At 39.2% G+C, this 27,275-nt stretch overlaps 1 protein-coding gene, 1 non-coding gene and 1 pseudogene across 8 annotated transcripts in view; all 3 read right to left on the bottom strand.

The window, feature by feature from the left end:
- Positions 1–18,505, bottom strand: part of TIA1 (TIA1 cytotoxic granule associated RNA binding protein) — a 44,637-nt gene extending 26,132 nt beyond the window's left edge. For all 7 annotated transcript variants that reach the window (XM_027865132.1, XM_027865131.1, XM_027865128.1 and 4 more), the window contains exon 1: positions 18,390–18,505. In XM_027865132.1, the coding sequence (XP_027720933.1) occupies positions 18,390–18,415 (26 nt within the window). In that variant the 5' untranslated portion in view covers positions 18,416–18,505. The remainder of the gene's footprint in view (positions 1–18,389) is intronic.
- A 490-nt stretch (positions 18,506–18,995) lies between these two features.
- Positions 18,996–19,066, bottom strand: TRNAG-CCC. The gene has a single exon. It is a non-coding gene; the product is annotated as a tRNA-Gly (tRNA).
- An 814-nt stretch (positions 19,067–19,880) lies between these two features.
- The window catches only part of LOC114045357, a 31,501-nt pseudogene continuing 24,106 nt past the window's right edge, over positions 19,881–27,275 (bottom strand).

The raw sequence follows: 27,275 nt of genomic DNA on the forward strand, positions 1-27,275 counted from the left end.
AAAAAAAAATGAAATATGAACAGAAGGAAGGCCAGAAGGAATCACAAACTGGACAGCTTTGAAAGTTACATGATGAATTTATTATACTTTAGAAGAAAAGAAAGCTCTACATAATAAAGATTCAGTTTCATTTACAATCCCCTCCTTCTGTTCTACATGTATATAGAAAAGCTCATTTTATTTTTTAGTTTTAAAAAAATTTAAATATTCATGCTAAAAATGGAATATGGATGAAAGAAAAGACATTAACACAACTACAGTAATTTTAGAGTTTAAAAATTTGGTTTCTGTAAATCAATTCCATTATATATTATCCCCCTCCCCCTCTCTCTAACCAAGCTAGTTCTCTTGCTGTTCCTCAGCAATCTCGTCTCCACGCCTTTGGACTTTCTGTCCTTCACACCTAGAATGAGATCCCTCCTCACTCACAGACTCTCAGAAGCCCATTTCCTCCAAGGCTCAGCTCAAGTGGCACCTTCTTCTACAAAGACTTTGCTGACCCCCTCTCTCCGCTTTCATAGTTGGTACATACTTTACCTACATATGCACACTCATACCTTTGTTGTCTCCCATGAATACTTCAAATAAAAAAAGGTCGGGGGAGAGGGTGATTTGGATGAGTTCTCAGTTGTATTTCAAGCTTAATATTCTATGAAGATGAGCTCATCGACAGCAGTTGTAAAAATTTAAGTGCACTAAGGCTGAGGCACCAAACTCCAAGAAGCAGGAAGTTTCCAAGTATCATCTAAATCAGATTAAAATGTAATTGGAAAATGTTTAACAAAATAAATAAAAAAACAATACTACATGTGAATTGTGATTTTCTACATCAATATTACATAACAAGCAGGGAACCTTTCTATTTGAGTTTGACACCACTTCGATAAGGAACCAGAGGTTGCTTCAAAAATGTCAACATATATGAACATCCATTAAAATATTAGTTTAGAAAGGATCTTGGTGATTGAGTTCAATTCTCATTTTGAAAAATAAAACCCAGAAAAGCTACAGGATTTGGCCAAGATCACAAGCTAAGTAACAGCAAAATCTACACTAGAGTCCAGGTTTCCTTAACAAAGGATAGACCAATTTCTCAATATGACCAGAATACTTATCCCACAAGCTACCTCAATCTCACAAGCATGGCTTACCCCTTTCTACACACCCAAGCAATGAAACTGCAAGGTCGTATTATGTTGGTGACATGCGCATGGCTGGAAACACACACTCTCACTCTCTCTCTCTCCCCCCCCTGGCCTTTTTAAGTGTAAAAAAAGTAATAGGATTCTAACTCTTGAAATAAATTAACAACCAACCCTATATACAGGATACAAAGACTTAACAATGCTACTAAACTCCACCAACAGGATTATGTTCATACAACAAAACTTACTGCTTTTGTTTATATCACTATAATTTCCTCAAGTCATCTCACAGCCTGCCCCAATAGTTAATCTCTTCTGTTAACAAAGTACAGTTAAGTGAAACAAATCAACACAATGGCCATATCTGACAATGCAGTTCATTCTATCAGTTAAATTCCATCCCTTTTCTAAGGAGAGTGCAGTAGCAATACTTATACGCTGGTCCTCTGAAGTCATATTCGGTCTCTTACGCTGAGTCTGAAGATTTTCTGTGGTGTTTTCCTTTACATTAATGTGACAATGGCTGGTCTGGGGTAGGTAGAAAAGACATGCGAAGTACATTCTAGGTGCAAGAAAATGCAAAAGCATAAAAAACAGTAATTCCAATTCTCTCAACTGACAATCCGATGGCGTTTTCTCAATCCTCATTCCCCCTGACCTCTTTGCAGCCTTACACACTGCTTGCTGATCATGCTCTTCCTTCATGATACTCTCTTCTCCCTAGGTTTTCAGGACATTACTGTCTCCTGTTTCTCCTCCTACCTATCTGACCACTCCTCTTCTGTCTTTTTTTTGCTGGATCCTCATCCAGATCACACCTTCTAAATGCAAGTGTCTCAATGGGTTCTGTCCCAGGCCCTTTTTTCTTCTCCACCTATAATTTTATTTGGTGATCTCATCAACTCCGATGGATTTAAAAATCTACCTAATTCAAACCTACCTACCCTGCCCTATATTCTCAGTTGATCTCCAAACTCACATCTCCAACTGTCTTTGAGACATCTCAAATTGGATGTTCAGTAGACATCTTAAAATCAACATGTCAAGAAATGACCTCATTATTTTTTCCCCAAAACCCCACCCTATCTCCTATTACTATATAGAAGGCAACATCATCCTCCCAGTCCCTCAGGTTCACAACTTATAAATCATCCTGGACTCCTCACTATCTCTTAACACCCCCCCAACCCCCCCACACCCAAGCTGTTGCCAAGGCCTGTCGATTTCACTTTTGCAATTATCTCTCTATAAGCCCCTTCTCTCCTCTGACACAACCCACACTCTATAGTGCAGACCCTCATCGCCTCACAGCTTGATCATTACAATAGCCTACTAAGGGATTTGTCTGCTTGAAGTTTCTCACCACTTCAATCCATCCTCCCTTCAACCACTAAGATGATTTTCCTAAAGTGTGGATCTGATCATGTCACTCCCCTACTCAATAAATTCCAATGGCTCCCTATTGCCTCTAGGATAAAATATAAAATGCTCTGTTTTGGGGCAGCTAGGTGGCACAGTGGATAGAGCTCCAGGAGCCTTGGAGGCAGGAGGACCTCAGTTCAAATTCAGCCTCAGACACTTGACACTTACTATCTGTGTGACCCTGGGCAAGTCACTTAACCGCAACTGCCTCACCACCCCCCCCCCCAAAAAGTAAAATGCTCTGTTTTGTATTCAATGCCCTTCATAACCTAGCTCTACCTCCACCATCACGCCCCGCCCCCAACCTTTCCAGTCCTCTTAGACCTGTTTGTCTACCACGTCCTCTTCAACCCAGTGACACTGGTCTCTTAGCTGTCCCACAAAGACTATATCTCTTGGATCCTGGTATTTTCTCGTTACCTCCTGTGCCTAGAATGTTCTCCCTCTTCCTTTCTGCCTTCTGGATAATTCTGGCTTCCTTTAAGTCACATCTTCTAGCCTTTCTCAATTCCTCTTAATTCCAGTGCCTTCCCTCTTTTAATTATTTTCCTTTTATCCTATACATGGCTTGTTTGTACTTTGCTTGTTCTCTCCTCCATTAGACTGTGAGCTCCTTGACATCAGAGAGTCCTTTGCCTCTTATAGACCTTAATAGACATTATTAGCACAGAGCCTGGCACAAAGTAGTTATTTAATGTTTACTGACTAAATATGTAAATGGAGTGGGGGGAAGGGGAACATTGGCGGCTCTTTCTTCTCCTAAAAAAGGATTAAAGTTGGGGCAGCTAGGTGGCACAGTGAATAGAGCACTGGCCCTGAAGTCAGGAAGACCTGAGTTCAAATCCTGCCTCAGACCAAACACCTGGCACTTGTTAGCTGTGTGACCCTGGGCAAGTCACTTAAACCCAATTGCCTTTTAAAAAAAAAAAAGATTAAAGCTAAACTTTCATTGTAATGTTGGAATGGAGATGAATTGTCAAAGCACATTCCTTTAAGAAATTCCATGTTTGGGGCAGCTAGGTGGTACAGGGGATAGAGCACCGGCCCTGAAGTCGAGAGGACCTGAGTTTAAATTCGGCCTCAGACCAAACATTTAACACTTACTAGCTGTGTGACCCTGGGCAAATCACTTAACCCCAACTGTCTAAAAATTTAAAAAAAAATTAAAAAAATAAATTCCATGTTTACTACGAGAATTCTTAACCACTAGCATATCCTAAGATAAGAAAGTGCAAAAATATGGTACCATATCAGAATAATCTACATATTCTGGTGAAAAGACAAATTTGTTTACTCCTCTTCCTACAAATCAAAAAGGCAAGAGAATTGATCCATGAACAGCTCCATTTGTACCATGTTCTAATCAACTAAGTGATCTGTAAATCCTTAAAAGACTTAAGATTGTTACAACAGGTGGCTATTTCCAAGTCAATTCAGCTAAGAAATACGAAGCAAGTTTGAGATTTAAAAACAAAAACAAAAACAAAAACTACTAATCAGTTCTTCCAACTAAGGTGGCTATAGAACTGGAGGCAAATCACCCAGCTCCCACAAACTTACTCTTTCAAAAAGCTGAAATTCTCAACTGATCCACAGAATGATTAAAGTTATATTGATTTCTTCTACCTCCAAATATGCATAAAAAGTCAACCAGAAGCCTACAAGCAACAGGAACTGCTACGACAGACAAATTAACAACCATCCCCAAGACACGTGACCTATAAGTTCTGTGTCCAGCGACAGAAGTGCAACTCGGAGAGATCCCTATAAACTACACTCTGCCTAAGATGCCAGAAAGCTCTGAAAAAACAATACTGAACCTCAAAGATCTAAGGCCTAACTCCAATAGATAAAAGAAGTGCAAGAATCCAGAACGAGACCAAGTTGACCAACTACCCTAACCAAAAGAACAGCAGGGTCTTGTCAGAGCCTGGCCCTGGCACAAAGCTCCAATTCAAGAACTAAATAAAGCTAGAGAGATGGACAGAGAAACCCAAGATACTAATCAACATGTAAAATTACTACAGATATAGATATGCAAAAAAGAACAAGTAACTCCATAACTACAAGCAAACTGAAAGAAAATAAGGGGAATTCCCCAAGGATGACATGAGAATACCTGGAAGAAATTAAGCAAGAGGGGGGGAAAATGAAATAAAAGCTATAGAGAAAAGAATTAGAAGACAAATAGCTAGAAGAATAAATGGTAAACCTTGTCTAAGTAACAGACTGCCTAAAAACTATAACAGACCCAACAGAAATCAATGACTATAATAGCAAGAAATATTACAAAAAAAGAAAAAAAAAACAGAAAAAATAGAAAATTTAAGATAGCTAATATAAAAAACAACAGACATGGAAAAAAAGTTTGATGAGATAATTCAATAATCACCAAACTCCCTGAAAACTATTTTTTAAAAGGCCTAGTTATATTTCAAGAAATTACAAATTAAAAACTGCCCAGAATGTATTAGACCCAGAAAGCCAAGTGAAAATAGAAAGCATCCACCAATCATCCGCACCAGAGGAAGGGACTCCAAAATGAAAAGCCCCCCAGGGCTATCATAGCCTAAATCCAGAACTTCCACACCAAAGATGAAAAACTGCTTTAAAAAAAAAAAGCACTTCAAATAACAAAAAACAACAGCCAGAAATCACACAAAACCTGAATGTTTCTATTCTAAATGAGATATCTGAGAATATAATATTCCATAATGCAAAAGATATAGGTTTATACCCTACAAAGTTTAATATAATCCTACAGGCGGAAAAATGGATAGTTTTTTCTTCCTCAAATTTAGCTTTGATCACAGTCCATAAGATTTTTTTTTTCATTTTAATATTTCAATTTAGTATTTTCTCTTTCTCCCACCTCCCCAGTGAAAGTAAAAAAGAAAAACAAAACCTTGTAACAAATAACATATGCACAGTCAAGGACAACACATCTCCATACTTGCCATGTCCACAAATTTGTTTCACTATGCACATTTAGTCCCTAACCTCTATTACTAAGCTCTGGAGCTGAACAGAAACTCCAAAATACAAACACAAAATTCAAGAGAAATCTAGAAAGATAAACTGAAGTAGTGCTAACATTCTTACAGAAGAAGAAACAAATGTCCCCTTCAGAATTCTAAAGTCTGAGGTAGGTTGTTTCTGCTCTGGTGGTTCAAAGAGGGGAGTAAGAAGGAATGGGAAAAGGAACCCAACTGGTACATGGCATATTCTAGGTGCTTAAATAAATGCTTCTTGACTTGTAGAAAGGAAGAATGGAATAGAACTTGCTGTTTCTCCTAAGTTACTTTGCTATTTCTCATAATTAAGCCTGTGAGATGAAGATTATACAAACGTGAATGGGAGGAGTAAGTAGGTATCAGATAAATTCACTCTTACCTGAAAGGAAAGAAAATTGAAAACATACAGTTTTAAGGTATTTTACATTACATCTCATGCACAAGTCTTTGGTGGCAGTATGCTCTAGCTAGCCTATTTACGTCCATCACTTATTTTTCTATTGCCTTTTCGGTAACTTGCAAGTTTTATTCTTTGGACATTATAGTATTCCATATCCAATCATAAGGCATCACCATGGGGCAGCTAGGTGGCACAGTGGATAGAGCACCAGCCCTGAAGTAAGAAGGACCTGAGTCCAAATCCTGCCTCAGACCAAACACTTGTCACTTACTAGCTGTGTGACCTTGGGCAAGTCACTTAACCCCAATTGCCTAAAAACAAAACAAAACCAAAAAAAAAAGATAAGGCATCATCATGAGACTACACCTGTTGTAAAGATGAGTACTGGCAGCAAAGAAAAACTTAGGACCATTGAAAATTCTGTGCAATTTCTCAAAAATGATACAACCCACTCTCTCCTCTCGGACAGGATGTTTTTATTAAGAGGATTTGTTCTGTAAAGCCTGGATTTGGTCAAAGAGTTGAGGGCTGCACTTGAGGACCCAGAGAGCCACATGTGGCCACAAGGTGACAGGTTCCCTATCCCATCCTATCCAAATATGGTCCCAACTCATAAACTACCTGAACTTTTTGCTCAAGATATATGTCCTGATTCAATCGACTGTCTATTCAATTGCTTAACACAATCTGAGCAGTACATGTGTTGTCTTATGGCTAGGAGTCATGGAACCCTACAGTCTCTTAAGAATTGAAAATGATTATTACTCAGAAGACCATTGAGAAGTCCACGGTGAGCACAAATAAAAACTTACAAAGTACAACCATAATGTTATCCAAGAAATATATGGGCCAGGCCTTCTGATTAAGATTCCAATGTGAAACACTGTAGACATATTTGTCTACTTAATTTTTCCAGTGTAAATAACTAATTAGGCTTCTTTAGGGCTACATCTCATTAAGGGAGTCCTCTACTATTTGGGGGTTTAATGAAATCATCACAATGTCATCCACAAACAAGCATCTGTAACAGGAAATCCCTTTTCTTTTTGGACTGCACACGAAATAACTTCAGGATAGTGGCAAACACCTTTGCAGAACACATCTCCTTTTATACATTGCTTAATAGGATTTACTCAAGATTGAAAAAGTTCTCTCCTTAGCATAGTTATCAAGGAACATTTTAAAAAAAATAAATGCAGCACATTTTTAACCAAAAAAAAAATTGTTCTCCAATGTTTTCCATTGCATGTAGGAACTTTGTGATAAATAAAATTGTATGTTACTAATAGCAAAGGCTCAAAGACTCTAATGGACAATAATACACAGATTAAACCAATTTTCAAACCTCGCATGAGGTACACAAATGCCTAATTCAGGGGTTATCCACAACTTTCATAAAATAATTTGTTTTCAAAAGAGTTGGAAGAGACCTTAATGGTCACCCTGTCCAACCTACCTCAGAGAAGGAAACTATGGAGGCCCCAAGAGATTAATTTGCCCACATTCACATAATAATTTACTCATAGAAGCCAAAGAAAGTTTAACCCATGTCTTTTAACCCATGTAACTTGTTCCAATAGATAAATTTCATTAGATAAAATTTGGAACTCTTTAAATGGAGAGTTCAACAAAACTTCCAACATTTAAAATTTTCTTAAGCCCAAGATCCCTGGAAACAGAAGTGTCTTGCCTCAGACCCCAGACCTTGTTTCCAATCCAGTCCTTATAGCCATCACTGAGAGACCCATCAAGAAATTCACTATCCCCACTAACATCAACTGTAATTGATATGGCATGCTTACCTTTGCTGAGGCAACAAGGCATCCTGAGGGAGAGACAGGAAGAGGCATCTGCCAGGCCCAGGACCCAATAGGCCCTGGGAATGACAGTTGTTCCATACCCCTGTTCCTAATTTCAACTTGGCTATTCAGCCACTATGAAGGGGAATAACCTTTAGAGAGAAGGACCCTGCCACCACCAATCCTCACAAATTGGCAGAACTCAAACTTATAAAAGTCTTAGTAACAGCAGCATTGCTCACCCTATTCTTCATCCCCAGTAGTTCTCTTTCTAGCCTGGCCCCTATAACTCACAATCCGGAGAGGCAATCCTTGTGCACATATGACCTATCAACTTCAACTGCAGGTGGTGTCGTCCCTGCCTCTCTCAACAGTCACAGCTACTGTGGAGCAGGAAAATAAAATCTTCATCAAAGTCTTTGATACCAATACGGTTTTATTAATGGAAGTCACATTAAAGAAGGTAAATTACCATCTCCTTTGTTGTTGCACCCTTAGGAGCAGACATAAGGACTTTCTATATGACTTGCAACTTATGCCTCCTCTTGTGTTGTCTCCCCCTATTAGAATGTTAAGTTCTTCACCACATTCATGATATAGTGAAGGAAGGAGAGAACAAAAAAGACTGGCAACCATCCTCCCAGCTTTGCTTGGCATTCGAGATCCCCTTGGCTAGGGCCACTTCCCAGAAAAGGGAGATATCTACACTGTGCCAGTTTTCTGAGGGAATATTCCTCTTAATAAAGGAGGCAGTGTCATAGGCGTCTACCAGAATGGAGGAGGAAGAGACAAAACACTTAATTTAAAACAGGATGCAGTGCATTGACAATTTAGGGAAATCAATGAAGCACACATACAGTCATTCATAGAACACAAATTAGAAAACAGTACCCGTACCAGACTTCTGTATTACTGTACTGTAATGCTTTTATTTGGTACTATAATATAAAAGATTTAATTGTAATGACATATTGTAAAATAATTCATAAAAAATTAAAACTGATAAAGCAAGGTGGCTTAGCAGTACCAGATCTCAAACTATATTACAAAGTAATAATCATCAAAACAATCAGAATAGATTAGGTACACAATTCACAGTAGTAAATGACCATAGTAATCTAATGTTTGACATATCCAAAGATCCAAGATTTTGGGACAAGAAATCACTACTTGACAAAAATTGGTGGGAAAACTGAAAAGCAGTTTGGCAAAACTAGGTATAGACCAACAATCCCACACCATATACAAAGATAAGATAAAAATGGCTATATGATTTAGACATAAAAGGTGGTATCATAAGCAAATTAAGGGAGCATGGAATAATTTACCTGTCAGAGTTCTATGGATAAGGGAAGAATTTATGACCAAGCAAGAGCTAGAGGGCATTAAAGGATATAAAATAGATAATTTTGATTTGGTCAAATTAAAAAGACTTTTGTACAAAAGCAACTCAGCCAAGACGAGAAGGAAAGCAGGAAAGTGGGGGGAGGGGAGGATCAGATCTGCAGCAAGTTTCTATGATAAAGGCCTCATTTCCCAAATATATAGGAAACTGAGTCAAATTTGTAAGAATGAGTCATTCCCCGATTGATAAACAGTCAAAGGATACGAACAGGCAGTTTCCAGAAGAAATTAAAGTTATCTATAGTCACATGAAAAAATGCTCTAAATCACTATTAATTAAAGAAACGAAAATTAAAACTCCCAGGTACCACCTCATACCTCTCAGATTAGCTAATATGACAGAAAAGGAAAATGACAAATGTTGGAGGGGATGTGGAAAAATTGGGACAGTAATGTGTTTTTCATGGAGTTGTGAACTGAACCAACCATTCTAGAGAGCAATTTGGAATTATGCCCAAAAATATAAAATCATGTATACCCTTCAATCTAGCAATACTATTACTAGGTCTGTTTATCAAAGAGATCTAAGAAAAAGGAAAAGGAAAGGGCCTATATGTACAAAAATATTTGCTCTGTTTGTGGTGGCAAAGAACTGGAAATTGAGGGGATGCCCATCAACTGGAGAATAGCTAAACAAGTTGTGGTACATGATTGTGATGGAATACTATTGTGCTGTAAGAAATGACGAGCAGCTATTAAGAAACGACTAGCAGGATGCTTTCACAAAAACCTGGGAAGACTTACCTGAACTGATGCAAAGTGAAATGAGCACAACCAGGAGAATATTGTACACAGTAACAGCAATAATGTACAACAATCATCTGTGAATGACTTAGCTATCCTCAGCAATACAATGATCCACAAGACAATTCTGAAGGACCTAGGATGAAAAATGCTATCCACCTTGAGAGAAAGAACTGATGGAACCTGAATGCAAATTAAAGCACACAATTTTTACTTTATTACTCTTGGGTTTTTTTGGTCTGCATCTTCTTTTGCAACATGGTTAATAAGGAAACATTTTGCATGACTATACATGTATAATCTATATCAAATTGCTTGCTTTTCAGGAAGGGAGGGAATTTGGAATGCACATTTTAAAAAATCGAATATTAAAAGTTTTTGTTTATATGTAATTGAGGGAAAAAAGTAAATACACCCCCAAAAATACTTTATCATTCATTCACTCATTATTTAGTCTTTGTACATACCATAATTACTTCCCAGTATGTTACTGTTAGGAAACTATGTTCATTTCTAAATTCCACTCTACCTAACTTTTTTTTAGTTACTATGATACTGAGATAAAATATGCCACTGTCATACCATAAGCACTTAATAATAAATGCATGACAAATGACTATTTGTAATTATATACAGTAGTGCATATATAAATATCCATCATTACTGCCTGGTCATTTCTTTAAAAACACCAAGCACTTTACACAAGGAATCAGCACACTGAAACTGAAGTCAAATTACTCTAAAAGTAAGCATCGCCCTCATTTTGAGACTAGCCCTTACAATCAAAAGCCAACCTAAAAAAAATGTATATAATCTGTGTCTAGAGGTAACTAAAATTCTACCAGCCCACATTCTCAGAAATAAGCCCAGGCCTTAGTTTTAAGAAGAACTATAGAATGGAAAGAATACTGGCCTCAATTTTAGTCCTGATACTGACTCTTAGAAGCCATAGAAGTAAGGTTAGGCAACTCCCTTAACCTGAGCTTTGGGTTCTTCATTGGTAAAAATACTATGGACAATACTTTCACTACCTGAACCCAGAAGGTTGTCATAAGCATCAAATAACACCATGTGTGTAGGGGACTTTGTCACTCAGAGATTATTAAAGATTATGGAGTCCATCAGGATAAATTATATTTCAAGTGGATAGTATCATTTCACGTTTGGGAAAAGCCTACATTGGATTTTCTTTTAAAGAAAAATTTAAACCACAGTTCAATCCTTTCCCTAACATATTATGTGTAGTTAATTCTTGAATACCAACAGTATCAGGTATAACGTGGATTAATAAAATCTACTACCAATAATTATAGACCTCATTTTAGCCATTAGAATCAAACTCTTCTTCCAAACTTAATCTTTGGTAATAAAGGATAAAAAACACCCTTCCCAAGATATGGTTAATCCAAGTGAGCAGACAAAACAGTGTTTAGCAGAAGAGAGAAAGATAAGCAATGGAATCTATACCTACTTTGTTAATGACAAATTAACTATTCACTTACAGGTCCTTAGTATTATTGGGCAGCATACTAATTTACAGTTTCAGCAAATTTGAGTATTGTTTCAAAATTATATTAATATCTCTACAAGCAAGGTGAGTTCATTAGCATTTGAGAAAAAACTACACAAAAGGTTTTCAGTGGGGAGAAATTTAAAAGTGGCTTAATTAGCTTTCACACTACTTAGAGATGGAAAAGACCTTCAAACCCCTTCAATTTCAACAATGAAATAAGCTAAGCCAGGAGTGGGTAACTTGTTACCTGGAGGCACATGTGGCCCTCTAGGTCTTCAAGTGCCACCCTTTGACTGAATCCAAACTTCACAGAACAAATGGGGATTTGCTAATGTGGCCTCGAGGCTGCAAGTTCCCCATCTCTGTGCTAGATACTTATGAAGATATCTATAGATATAAACGAAGATACGATAAACTCCTGCTTCCATGAAGCTCACAAAGGGATTTGACATGAACCACAATGAGGCCACAAACGAATTAACTTGAGTGGGAGAGGAAAAATGGAACTATCTCCCCAAATCGAATGTAATGTAAGGTCTCAAAGGACAAGGGTAACCAAGCAAAAACTTTATAAAAGAAAGATTTAAACTGGGACTTAAAACTACTAGTAGTAGAATTTCAAGTAGCAAAAACTGGGGGAAGGGGAAGTGCCACAAGGGACAAAAGAGGCAAAACAACCTGAGAATCATAACCCATATGGAGAGTAGTATAGAATAAAGCTGAAAAAAAGTTTGAGCCACACCAAACTGCTGAGGGCTTTGAATACTAGGCTGAGTTTACAGTTAGAATGTTAACTGCAATAATCTAGAAACAAAAATGTAAGTAATAAATAGTAATAAGGACATGGTCTATAATTGTGGCCACAAGAAGAAAGAGGACTTAACAACTAGCTACTAGGAAAGGGGGGAGGGGGGAATCTAAAATAACATCTACCATATCCCCTAACTCTGAACTGTTGTCCAAGATCCTCACTTCCACTTTTTCCTACTCAAAGATCTTTTGTTCCTCCTTACTATCTCCAAGGTAACATACAAATGCCTCATTCTGGCATTTAAAGTCCTCCACAAAAAAATGACTACCACTCTTTTTCCTTTTTTATTTCACATTTCTCCCCTTCCCTTCCCAGACCAGACAAACTGCCCTGTGCTAGCTATCTCTCACAGAAAACATCCCATCTACCACCACCTTGCCTTTGCACACATGGTCCCTCATCTTGAAGTCTTAGAATCCCCAATTTCCTTTAAAACACAGTTCAGGTGTCATCTCTTACATTAGACCTCCTAGTTCAGCATTCTCTTCCTCCCTCCAGAAAATACTTCCTATAATTTTGTATCTACTTATTAGTGTACAAATCTTCACACCCACAGGGTAGGAACTGCTTCTTTTTGTTTTGGGTTTTTTTTGTTTTCTAGGCAATTGGGGTTGAGTGACTTGCCTTGAGTCAAACAGCTAGTGAGTGCTATGTGTCTGAGGCCAAATTTGAACTCAGGTCCTCCTGACTCCAGAGCCAGTGCTCTATCCACTGTGCCACCTAGCTGCCCCCAACTGTTTCATTTTTGTCTCTGTACCCTATGTCCTGGCACACAGAATAGGCACTTAATAAATATTCATTGCATCAAAGGTTACATTGATACATCAGGAGGAAAAGTGAGTATACTGGGAAAGATATTAAGTTTGGATTTGGACACAAAGTTTTCAGTGCCTCTAGGTAATCAGGGTTCAAATGTCCTGGACAGTTTGGGTAGTACGAGATATGGGCCTGAAAACAAACAGGAAAGATCAAGGTTAGAGATACCATAAAAATCACAGAAAAACTTGTCCAATTCATACACAAAAGGAATCTCTCCTTTAACATAACGGCAAATGGTCATCCAGGCTCTGCATGAAGATCTTTCCAGAAGGGGAACCCACCACCTATGGTGGCAGCGGTTTCCACTTGGACAACTATAATTGTTAGACATTGTGCTGGCCATCAAGCCTAAATTTCCTCCCTCAAACTTCCACCCATTTTTTCTGGTTCTACCTTCAGGGACCAAATAGGATAGTAAGTTCAATTCTTTCAAATTCTGCATGACAATCCTTCAGAAAACTGAACACAAGTAACTTCTCCAGGCTAAAAGTGCCCCCCCCCCTTCTTTCTACAAATCCTCACAGGACATGGACTCAAGGCCCTTCATTATACCACCCTGGTTGCCCCTCTCCAGTGTTCCAATATCCTTCTTAAATCATGATATCCAGAACTGAACACAATACTCCAGATGTGGTCTGATGAGGGCAGAGTACAATGGAATCGTCACCTCTATATCCCTTTGATCTTCTGAAAGCAGCCCAACCTCGCATTAGCATATTTGCTTGCTAAAACACACAGTTTGCAGTTCACCAAGATCCCCCAGATCTTAGAGGTGACCCTTCTCCTTGCCAAGGCTAACCCCCAAATCCTTGCTCCTCTCAAAATCTCGTTTAAGGAGGGTCCCTAAGCCCAGTCATCTCATTTCCCACCTGGCTGAAATACTTTCTTCATCAAGACCTCATTCTTTCTGACTTTCTCCTTTAGCTTCCTTTTGTGTGTAAACTCTGTGAATGCAGGGACTGCCTTTTTTTTTTTTCCCCCAGTATTTGTATCCCAACACTCAGCACAGTGGCTGGCATACAGTAATGCTTAGTAAATATTAACTGACTAACTCACTGTACCTCACCCCATCTTATTCTTGTGAAGCTGATTTTTGTACCCAAATGAAGACCCTATGCCTACTGAAATTTATCTTACTAGATTCAGCCCAATGGACTAGTCCTTTTGGATCTTGTCATCCAATGTGTTGGCTATCCTTCCAAGCTTTGTGTAAAATCAAAATACGTTGATTGTATACTATCTATACTTTTATCCAAGTCGATGTTAAAAAGCATTAAACAGCACAGGGTCAAGATAGATTCCTGGGTCCACTTCACTACATAACCTTATCCTGTTGACAAAAAGTCTTTAAAAATTTCTCTGAGTCCATTCACTGAACCAGTTCTGAATCCATCTGATTGTTTTATCATCTAATGATCACCTACAACTCTTCATCTTCTCCAAAAGCATAGTGTGAAATACTTTAATAAAATCTAGGTAAACTATAACCACAGTATTCCTCTCATCTCTAGTTCAGTAATCCTATCAAAAAAGTCTGACACAACCTGTTCTTGATGAAGCCATATTTATAACCATCTCTTGCCAATCTACATGTTCACCGTCTGTTTAATATTTTAATGAAAATCAAGTTCTTTGGCCCATATATGTTTGTTTAGGTTAACTAGAAATTGTCAAGACATCAACTATACTTGTAACTTTTTCCTCAAAATTATTTTAGCTAAATGGATACAGTATGAAATTTCCTTTCTGCAATATTATTTTCCAAAGTACAGTATGTACAAACAAGAATTTAAGAACAGAGTCTCAGACTTCTGATCTTAAATGCAAAGAAATGAATCTCACTTCTTGAAAATTAGACTTTCCCTAACATGACCTTTGTCCCACTTCAGATTGGGCTGATGATTTGAGCTTTCAGAGAACTGTGAGTTCAAAAATAGAGGAAAGGAAAAAGTTGAGAATAGCTACCTCTGGTGCCAAACTCCCAAAAAGGAAAGATTCGTCTTAACAGCAGTCTTCTCAACGGGAATTTAAAAAAATTTTCCTTCATTTTCCCACTGCCTCAAATTCTATCAACTAGTTTATTTATCAGCTAAATACAAATATAGACACCTTTAGAAAATCCTTTCAACAGTGAGAAAAAATTTTCCTCACTATCTCATATTGCCTCAAATTCTATCAATTATCTATTCATCAGCACCACCCCCTAGAAATGTATATATCTCTAGGAAGGATGCCAGGACCATCAGTCACATTATTTCAATTAAAAATTGACTATTTACTACTAGGTTCAACTAAAACTAGTTCAATTAAAATCATTTTCCACAAATATCTAGCAGAGGTATGCTGCTGCAATGAGTACAAGAGAATTTTGATCAATAGGTATCAAGTAATTAAGATACTTTAATGGAAAATACAGGTTTAAGTGGAAGGCCTAGAACTTCAAGAGGTACTAGACCACGTGGAGGAAGTGGGAAAGAAATATATGAAGGGGGTGGGGGCAGGGAGACAAGTCAATCTTTGCTCACTTAAATATTGTCTAGACCAGTGGCCAGGAAAGAGGGAAACCTTCCTTCCCTGTCTTGTCCCATAATTTCTAGTAATACAGCTCAGCTACTTTATTATCAGGCTTTTGTAGTCTGGTCTGGAGAGTCTCATCACCTCTTCCCAGCTAAGCTAGTTTCTTAAGGTCAAGGACTTGTCCATCAAAGAACTTTTATATCCCCCACAAAGTCCTGCACATAAAGGGTCCAAATATTTGCTCAATGAACTATTTTCTATAGGAAATATTTTTTACAACTGACTTAAAAACAAAAGCAACGTGGTATAATGGTAGAGAGGTGGTCAGGAAAACTTGGGCTCTGAACATACTATACTAGGCCCGTGACTAAACTCAGTAAGTACTCTACGTCAGTAGTGTCAGCAACTAAGCCATTAGTAAAGAAACCTATGTGCCCCATACTGACTTAGAAAACCACATATTAATATTATTTATTGTATTTTTATTTATTTTGTTAACTATTTAACAATTACATTTTAATTTAGTTCAGGTTGCACTGGCAAGTGCTGTGGGCTTGCTGCATGTTTTTGACAGTTCTGCTCTAGGCAACTCTTGGATTCTAAATTACAGAGAAAGTTCAGGTATGCATTGGTAGAGGGAGTTTCCTAAAGAAATCACAAATCTGGTCCCTGTGCATTGGTAGAGGGAGTTTTCTAAAGAAATCACAAATCTGGTACCTATCTCTAAAAACAAAACCTAAAACCTATTTTTGAGGTAGAAATTTATTATGTACATTCTAATGTTAAATTTCTAATTACCAGGCTAAACATTTTAACAACACAACTGATGTACGTGTTACATAAAACAAATATCCTATTTAAAAATTAATAAGCATTTTCCACACACATAAAGTTCAATAACTTAAGACAGGTCTTTTATGATAAGGACATGACAAATTTCTACTCAATGTTTTTGGTAGCTTCCAAATTTAGCAAATTATAAAATCACTTCAGAATCTCAAACTTGAAATAATTAGAAGAGATTATTAGTCATTAGCAAATTAATCACATTTTCAAATTACTCACTAGCTAAAAGAAGGTAAAAAATAATTTCCAATAAAAGCCTCAACTAATTCTTATTAAGTTCATAACTACAGTGAGGCTTTTTCAAAACTAAAAATACATATATTTGATTGCTGCTTCCTCGTAAAGAGCCACAAAATAACAACACAATAGGTTCTTAGATAATTTACCATAACTAGTCACAGTTGTACCAAGAAAATCGTCACCTAAACAGTAAACATGAATGTCAGTGCAAAGTTGAAATTTTTGAGAACAGTTTGATGAAGAAAAGAACATGGCATTAGGAGCTGAAAAAGAAAAGCTACAATAAGAAATCTAAATATCAGATTTTTACATGTAATCCAGCTCAAATCTCCATCATGATTCCAGGGAAATCATAAAAATGAATGGCAATAATAATACAATAAACAAAGTTAAAAATATCTAGATAATTTTTTAAAAACTGTCTTCACAGACAAAAATATTTAAGAGGTATCAACTGAAGAGCCAGAGGAAAATAAACAAGTCTACTCACACAAGGGGTACTTTTCATTTTGTAAAACAAAGAGGAATGCAAGAAACTCAATGACAAAGAAATGGAAGCAGCAGAAACTACCCAGGAAAAAAAAAGGTGATATTCAGCCATAAAAATGTACTAGTATGGGAAAGATTCTCAAAGATCAATGAAAATCTGTTACGGACATTTAACTGTTCCTTCAAATGTACTGCCAGCTCTTTATGCAAAAAGTCTATCACAAGAACATCTATTATTTCTAATATAGGAAAAGAATAAAAATTTACTCCCTTCCCCCCATTTTGTTAGATCGGTTTCAGTAAAATTTTAAGGTCTTGTGGCTTTGTTGGGGAAGGGTGAAGAGAAGAGAACATTTGCTCTTCTCTCCACTTCAACTTTTTTTCTAGGAGGGGGAAGAGAGGAGAAAAGGAAATATTTGGCTTTCTTCCCATTGGCAAACGATGAGCATAAAGCCGACCTCACTCAAAGATGGAATGGTTCTCTCAAATTTTCCTAAAGCACTTTTAATTCTCTCTCCTTTGCCTGCCCGCCCCCACCCCCCCATCTCCTGCTACCTTGCACTATAGTCTTTTGCACACATGCAAGTAGTATTTATTCTCCTCTCCCCAGAACAGTAAGCTGCTAGAGGGCAGGGGCAGTTTCGTTTTTTTGTCTTCACGTTTACATCCCCCAGCGCTTTCTTTGCACATAGTAGGCTCTAAGTCCAGGTTTCTCCAACTTAATTGATCTGAGTGTAGGCACTCTAGGGGAAAATAGAGATCCAGCAGAAGTTCCCACAACCAAGAACAGGAAAATGAAAAACTAAGGAGTTTTGAGCATGAAAAGGAAACAAATGGGAGGGGGGTAAAAATGGAGGAAAAAAAAGAGCTGATCAAGGCAGGAGGTGGGGGTGGGGGAGGGAGAAGAAACGGAACATTTACACAAGGAGGGACTTAGGTCTAAACCGACACATGGCCCGCCTCCTCCCGGGCTCCAGGGCCAGGGGAGAGGCCTCGTACGAACCAGGCCCCGGCGGGCTCGCCCCACCACCCGCTCGTTCCCTCACGGCCCGGCAGCGCCGACCTCATGGCGGAGAGGAGACGGAAATGGGACGTGGGAAGCGGGGAGCTGGCGCCGCGGGAAACAATAGGCCGGCCCAGCCGAGGTCTCCCCCCCCCCCCCCCCTCCCGACACCGCGGCCCCTCCTCAGCGGCGGGCCCCGATCGCCCAGCTCCGCACGACTTACAGGGTCTTGGGCATCTCGTCCTCCATGGCTGCGGCTGTGGCGGCGGCTCCTCGGCCTCCTGCTCCCCGACCCCACCACCTCCCTCGGCGGCCCGGCAGTAAGGGCTACCGGGGGTTTCTGTCGCTCTCGGTGAAGCGGGGTCTCGTCCGCCTCCTCTTCGTCCAGCAGCAGCAGCAACACGAGCCCGCCTGCCCCTGTGCCCGAACAATGAAGTCCCGACACAAGATGGCGACGAGCCGGGGGCCCAAGAGCAGCCGAGCGGCCCGGGCCACGCAAGCGCAGAGGGAGCCCACTCTTCTTAAGACCCCGTCTGCCGCGCGCCACGGCACCACTGACGCCAACTCGTTTGTTGCGCAGGCGTGGTTCCGCCTCACGTACTGGAGGCGCTTCTTGTACTGCGCAAGTACAAGGCCGACCTCCCGGGCTGCCGCCGTACCGCCGTGGTTGCCGACTGCGCACGCGCAAAGCTTTACTCTTCTCCCTTGATCAGAAATCAGTAAAAGCAATTAAATTAAAATTGCATAGCCTTACAGATAAATAAGGTTACGTTTTAAAATAATTTTCTTAATTTTATTGATAACAGGAGGAAAAGATCGCGAGCTGTTGTGCGCCGCCCGGGAATCGAACCCGGGTCGCAAGAATGGGAATCTTGCATGATACCACTACACCAGCGGCGCTGTTGGTGCCCCGTTCGTTTAGAAGCCTCAAGTATATGCAACAAGAAGAAGCATTTTGTTTTCTTTTTTTTTTTCTGGAGAGAGCACGTTTTGTAGTTCTTACTAGTTGAAATCGAAAGGGTCCCCACCTCGCGAATCCTGCAGAAGGCAATGTCGTAAATGGCCATTCTTCAAAGCAACTTTAAACCTGCCAAGTTTTTCAGAACTTTATCATCATTTTAGCAACTCGAAAAAACATTTTATTAACGAAGAAAAAAATGTATCTTTGCTTACCATCCTATCAAGGTTTATTCGACTTTTCTCCAAAAAAAAAATCTGGATTTCCCGTTAGACGAGTGAGCCCTAAAAGGACCCCTCCCCACCCCCTACCCAGCCGAGTGTTCGGGCACGCGCGGCCCGGGCCCGAGGACTCTGGCTTCATCTTCCTCGCGCCGATAAGGCCGGGGGCAGGCCCGCTGCACCGGCAGGAAACGCTGTCCGTCGGGTTTTGGGGTCTTTCTGCAATCGGCCGTTTACAATAAATCTGCAGGAACTAAGCACCGGGCTAAGCTGGCGGGAGGGGTGGTGGGAAGAGAGACGGGAAACAAAGAAGAAAAAAATAAAACCACCCCTGCCCTCAAAGAGCTTACATTCTCTTGGAGGAAAAAACATACATAAGAAATCCATACAAAGTAACGGGGCGGGGGTGTTGTTCCATCGGTCCGACTCTGGTCTTGTCCCTACGGTTTTCTTTGCAAAGGTACTGGAGTGTTTGCCGTGTCCTTCTGGGGATTAAGTCAAACAGAGGTTAAGTGACTTGCCGAGGGTTACACCGCTAGTAAGTGTCAGCTACAGTTGGACAACAACTCCTGCGCAGCGCTTTATCCACCAAGCCATCTAGCCGCCCAAAGACCTGGGGGTGGGGGGATGGGGAATGGGGGATGGGTGAGGGGAAGAAGGGACTAGCAAATGGGGGCAGGATCCAGGAAATGCAAGGCTGAAACAAAGAGGGTGTGCATGCATTTCAGCAATGGGCCAGAGCCAGTAAAGTAATGGGCTGGAACCTAGAGGTATGTCCTGGAGAGGTGTAAACTACAGCCAGATTATGAAGGATTTCACACTTTAACTTGTGGGAAGGATAGCTTGAAACCACTCTACTTGGCTATAGCCCAGATTAGGTGAAAACTAGTTTTGATTGAATCACTCAGAATTAAGGCTAAACAAGGCCTTAACTCTTTCTGGAAGAAATCTAAACCATGGTGAGAAATATTGGGTCATGCTCTCAGCAACTGGTATAAAAGGATGAAGTCATCTCGGGGTGCAGGAAAGAAGAGATTTTGAGCATCTGGATTTGAAAGGTTGGGAAAAAATGGAGCAAAGGTAAGACTGAGACATAGCAGAAAAGTAAGAGATACAGGAGAGTCACTGACCATCAGGCATCCCAGAAGTGAGGACCCAGGCTGAGAGAAGTCCTAAGAAAAAAGGTCCCCTCTTTCTCCAATTTCCCCTCCCAATACTTCTTTATCTGGAGACACTATAATGTGATCTGCTTTTTCATTACCCAAACATTTCCAGTAAATTCAATTTATCCTCAAACACAAGGAGGCCAGAAGTTAAACCAAGATACACATAAATGTAGGGGTAGACAGAGAACCCAACTTCTCCCTAGTTTCTAAGAAAAAAAAATTAATGCTAATGACGGTCTCTGGTGTTTTACAGTCAATTCTAGCAGGGACAATTTTATTGAATTTAACATTAAGCTATATCCAAGACACTTCTAGCTTGTGGAAAGAGATGATGTAGTCTCCCATGCCCTCCACATGACTGTGTCTCAAGAAAATTTCAAATAACGTTTACAGAAATATTGAAAGGAAAAGATCATAATATGTTAAAATACAATTTTGATTTAACATTCCAAAACTGCTTAGTTCCTTCCTGGATCTCTACCCTTTATGACTGAAAAGAATTTCTACTTGTTATCAATATCTTAACCTTGAATTTTAAAAGAGAAAACAGTCTTTAAGGTGGGTCATGGCAGGGAATCACTCAGGATGAGTGGAAGGCCAATATCTTATCTAGAAAAGTTATTTTGATTATCACTCTTACACCATATCAAAGGAAGGCCTTAGGTTTTCTTTCCATTTTCCTAAATGGAAAAATCTGGAAAGAAATATTATTTCTAAATATTTTCAGAAAACTAAAAAGGATTATTTAAACTATGCTTCCATATAGGTGTTGGGAACTTTTCCTAACTGGGGGCTCAGAGGGATTCCAACTGAATTTAAAACTTTTCATCTAAAATAAACTCTCTTCATCTGGAAAGGAAAAAGCTACATGAACCTTTGTTGTTGTTGTTTTAGTTTTTAGTCATGTCCAATTCTTTATGACCCCATTTGGGGTTTTCTTGGCAAAGATATTGGAACATTTTGCCATTTCCTTCTGCAGCTCCTTTTACAGTTGAGGAAACTGAGGCAAACAGGGTTAGGTGACTTGCCTAGGGTCACATGGCTAGTAAGTGTCTGAAACCACATTTGAACTCAGGTCTTCCTGACTCCTGGCCTGGTGCTCTACCCACTTCACCACCTAGCTAAACGTTAGGGTCCATTATGGCGCTAGGTTTGAAATGAACTAATTATCATAACAGGGTGTTTCACTTAGAAACAATACAGATCCACTTAAGTATTTTGAGCAGGCAAATATATATGTATATTAGGCACTGTCCCTGGTGCCTAACATACACTCCTTTTGCCTCTTAAGATCTCTCCACATGAGAGTTTTCCTAATCCCTCCAATTGTTAGTGTCTTACTACAGTAAATCATAGTGCATATATGGATGTACAATGCATATATATGCATATATAAACATATATGCATATAGAAATATAAAATTATATAGATATAATATATTGTGAATGTATGCATGTGTTTCTGTGTAAATATGTGTGTACATACATACATATATACACGTCTGTATACACATACATATATACACATATACATATATACATGCATACTCATATACATATATACATGCATACTCATATACGTGTATACCCATACCCACATGCATACGCATACAAATCTCCTCATCCTAGATTATATGCTCCTCAAGGGAAGGGAATGTTTCATTTTTCTCTTTGTATCCTGGACACCTAGCACACTTAACACACAGCTTATCAAATGTTTGTTGATTAATTGATTAGTGATACCAATTTGACAGTTGTTTGGGGGATGGATTGCAGAAAGAAGATACTTCTGGCAGGGAGACCACTTTGAAGACTACTGCATTAGTTCAAGTAAAAGCCGCCTAAGATCTGAACTAGTGAACTGAGAAAAGGGGCAACCATGAGATACTGTGGAGTTACAAAGAAACAAGACTTGGCAACTGATTAGAAATGGGAGATGAGGGAGAAGAAAGATTGTAGAAGGTTGTGAACCTGGGTGACTGGAAGGATAACAGTATCCAACAACAACAGGAAAGTGAGGAAGAGGGATGGATTTGGGAGGAAAAGAGTATGTCTAGGAAGAGCCTGCCTCAGAATTGCGACTTTCAATGCTCTTCAGGCAACAGCAAAAATCTGGAAATGTCCTGATTAATCATTATGTTTATTACATAATATGATAGTATAAAATGTGAATATAAGGTGATGAATGAGAGTTACTTTTGACAAATATAGCTGGGCTTGTACCCCTTGGAACATGTATGGGAATGAACTCTTATAGAGGAGTTGCCCCATGAAGCATTCCCCAAAGCTCCTCTGACAACTTATTGTGGCTCAACACTGAATGGATTGGCACTTGAGATAATGAAGGAAATTCTGGGTGGTCCCTTAGTCCTTTTCCTCTGTTGAGGGGAAGGTAAAGAGGGAGCTTCATCAGTTAAAAAAGGAAAGATAGTTTTTACTTATACTGTTACTTCAGCTGTTCAGGACTGGTGGCAAGGAACTCCCTGAAGGCATGGGGAAAGGCCTGATATCTATTAGTGCCACTTAGGCTTCATGGTAGTAATGAGCACAAGGCAGCTAAACCTACCAAGCAAGCCTGAGACTGGATCTCAAAGTTCTAGTTGCCTCTTCTGCTTTATGTTTCTTTGCCTGATCATAGGGAACAGAAGAGCAATCTCAAGATGGAAATGCCCAGACTTGGAAGAAGGCTGAGTTTGAGGGGTAGGAAGATGCTAGGTCCTTAGTCACTGCTGGCTTCTCTGTAGAAGTTGCTGTTTCTATACCCACTTAGAGCAGTTCTGGAAGATGACCACAGCCTGGCTTGCCAGAAGACATGGACCTGGAAGTAATTATTTGCAAAGTGCATAACTGACATTAATTAAAAAATGTCTATTTAGCAGCACCATTGTTTTGATGGCATTTTGATGTTATTAGAGTAAGATCTGTGTTCAAGTTCTATTTCTGACACTTACCAGCTGAGAGATCATTTGACTCTCACTACTCCAGGACACTTTCTTTTTTTATTTTTTTTTATTTTTAAATTACACATAAAAACAATTTTTAAAATTTATTTTTAAGAAGGTTTTGAGTTCCAAATTATTTTCCTCTGTCCACCCTCCGTGAGGTGTTAAGCAACCCAATAGAGGTTATACCTATGTATTCATGCAAAATATTTCCATATTAGTCATTTTGTGGAAGAAAACTTGGAAAGACGGAACATTATACACTGTTACTGTGTATAATGTTCTACTAGTTCTATTCACTTCACTCCTTCCTTTAATCCTTTCCAGGTTTTCCTAAAATCATACTGCTCATCATTTCTTATAGCACAATAATATTCCATTGCATCACAACTCGTTCAGCCATTCCCCAATCAGATCAACATGACCTTGAAAGGTTCTACCACAGGTCAGACACAAACAGTTCACATGAACACTTGGAGTGTAGATGTCTCTACATTTGTATATCTCACCTTTCTTTTGAGCTACTTCAATTTTGCTCTCCTCATAGAGCACAGTGACTTCTTTGATGCTGGGCAGTCCTTTGCCTGTACCTCCCATGACACACAATCAATTCCAAAGTTCTTCAGAGAGACCTTAAGAGTGTCCTTATATCGTTTCTTCTGACCTCCATGTGAGTGTTTGTCTTGGGTGAATTCTTTGTAAGATAGTTTTTTAGGCAAATATATGTTTGGCATTCAAACAACGCATTTTTTGGTTAAATATCAATTTTTTATAGTAATACTATAATTAGTATTGGTAACAGACATATTGTTAGAAAGTTTCAAGTTAGGTAAACAGGAGAAATAAGGAACATGAAGCCAGACCTGAGCTATTGTCTTTGTGGGCAAATGTGACTTCTTTTCTTCCTTCTGGGGCTTTGGGTAGGTCACTCCAAACCTTTCTGAGGCTCAGTTTCCTCGAGTTTTGTTTCTATATCTGTTATTTGATGAATGAAGATACCATCTTTGGAATGTTCAGTGTCATCCATTTCATACATATATGATGATGCTATTGCAAGTGTGGTCCCATCATTACTGAAGGCAAATGATGTTATGCTAGTGGGATAACAATTCTTGTTGAATGGATCCCAAATATTAACAAATCCATCAGATCTACCTGTAGCAAATGTGTTGTGAATGTTGTAAAAGGAAATAGCATTGACAGGATAAATCTGCTTAATGTTATTTTGTTTTAGTCTGTGACATTTAAATGCATATTTCTTCTTCTGTACTTCAGGACTTGGGTCCAAAATTTAACTGCCCCTTGGCCTTCAATAGAGCTTAACACATAACCCTGATTGTTTGGAAATGCTCATATGCAATGAGTCTGGTATTTCGGGCTAGACTCTCTTCTCTACTGCACATAACCCATATTCCTCAGTTCCCATACCAACACTCTTCGACCAGCTGTTCCCACAATTTATCTGTCTCCAGACACACAGAGTATGTAAACCTTTTCCAGCTGAGAAAAGGTTCCCATATTACAAGGAGTTCTGGGATCCTACAATTTAAGTGTTTGATCCCAACTTCCGCTAACCATAACATTCACTTCTGGAAATATTCAGAGTATCTAATAGGTACATCGTGGGTTCCATCAAGGTTTTCTTGATCAGTATGCTCCCTGCAGTAGAGTTTGAATGCTTGGCAGATCCAGAAAGGATCTCAGTGTATGTTACTTTAACTTGCCAGGTGATCTTCAAAATCTTCCTAAGAAAATTCAAATGAAAATGTTTCAGTTTCCTGGCATGGTGCTGGTATACTGTCCAGGTTTCGTAGGCATACAACAATGAGGTCAGCACAATGGCTCTGTAGACCTCCAGGTGGTAGGCAGTCTAAAGTCTCTTCTCTCCAACACTTTTTTTTTGGAGTTTCCGAAACACTGAGTGAGCTCTGGCAATGCATGCGCCAACTTCATCATCTATGTATACATCCCTGGAAAGTATAATGCCAAGCTAAGTGAACTTATCCACAACATTCAAAATTTCTCCATTTGCTGTAATGATGGTTCCACAGATGGGTGGTGTGGTGCTGGCTGGTGGGGAACCTGTGTTTACTTGTTGTTAATTGTTAGGCCAAAATTAGCACAAGCAGCAGAAAATCAATCTACACTTTGTTGCATCTCAGCTTCAGAGACTGCATTGATCATCTGCAAATAGAAAATCTTGCACCAACTTTCCCTCCACTTTAGTCTTGACTTGTAGCCTTTTCAAGTTAAATAATTTACCATCAGTGAAGTAGCTGACCTTGATGCCCTTTCCATCCTTGTTGAAGGTGTCTGACAACATTGGTGAAAACATCATGCTTTTTAAAACACATGGGACCCAGCACACAGCCTTGCTTAACTCCATTGGTGACTGGGAAAGCTTGAGATCCCTGTCCATTATTCAGAACCCATGTAAGCATGCTGTCATAAAACTGACATACAATACTAATGAACTTTTCCAGGCACCCAAATTTTGCCATATTTTTCCACAAGCCCTCACAACTGATAGTATCAGAAGCCTTAGTCAGATTGACAAACATTGTGTACAGACTTCTGTTCTTTGCACTTTAAAGTATGCAAAATGGTTTATATGTATTGTCTTACAATAACCCCACAAATAAAACATTATAGAAGCTATTATCCCTACTCTACATATTAGAAAAATGAGTTCCTTTAAGAAAAAATACAATGTATGCTACTTTTTTTTTAACCAAAAGGTTTTAGTCACCCACATAACTATGACAAAAAAAAGCAGAAAACAAACCAAAAACCGTACAAGAAAAACAGATCCAGTTGTGAGGAGTCACAGATTCATTCAGGTGATTTATATTCGAACCCTCTGGGCAGAAGTGCTGAGTAAAAGCTGGACTCTCCTGGCTTTTCAGAGTCAATGACCTTCCTCTCCATTATCTCTGATTCTTTCGGTGGGGCAGTATTGACCATGGAGGGTCTAAGTTCAGGGGACATGGAAAACACCAGGGTAATGAGAATTAGTCATAGAAAAGGTAATTATGTATGAAAGAGGGGGGGAACCTTATATTTCCAAGAACAGGTAAGGTAGCTGTAATGGGGAACTCCTGACATAATGAGTTTGATCTGGGTAGACAAGGCCTCTCTGACTTATCTATCCCAGGGCAATCCTCAAATTTACAAAAAAAAATCAATTTCAAAAATTGATTTCTTTGTTTGGAAATCAAATGTGTTGTGCCTTTAGATCTTGCCTAGCAGGTGCCACCTAAAGGTTCAGCATCAATTGGGTAGGTATTAAATAACAAAAGGGTAAATAAATCAGAGGAGCTGTGCTGGCCTGGTACAGGCAAAGGTCACTGTATGTCTGAAACCAAAGGAGATCCTTTGTTCAACCTGTCTGTATAAAAATAAAATCTTCCACAAATTCCCTGTCTCCTCCAGGCAGCACCAGCTTCTTATCAAGGGGTATGGGGATTTATGTATTTTTCCAGTCAGATCACCTCTGCAGCCCCATCCTAGTGGTCAAATCCAGACTCCTTCTTGAACAGGCTATATTTCCAATGACCTCCGCTCTACAAAGAAGCAGATTGCATGCTTGGGTACTGTAAAGAATATTTATTCTTAACATAGGAACAATAAAAGCAATGAACAATATATGATAAGATATCGAACAAGAAGCTGCTTACGTAACTGCAGTGTCTCCCATATTCTTCTCCCCTAACATTCCCCAGGCACAATTTGAGGATATTTCATTTCCCTGTTAGAAGAAAAGGGCATATCAACTCTATCCACTACTCACACTTCTATTAGGAGTAATCTTTAGAGTCACAA

The sequence above is a fragment of the Vombatus ursinus genome, unplaced genomic scaffold (assembly GCF_900497805.2).
Source record: "Vombatus ursinus unplaced genomic scaffold, bare-nosed wombat genome assembly UNPS02014778.1, whole genome shotgun sequence".
Taxonomy (NCBI): domain Eukaryota; kingdom Metazoa; phylum Chordata; class Mammalia; order Diprotodontia; family Vombatidae; genus Vombatus; species Vombatus ursinus.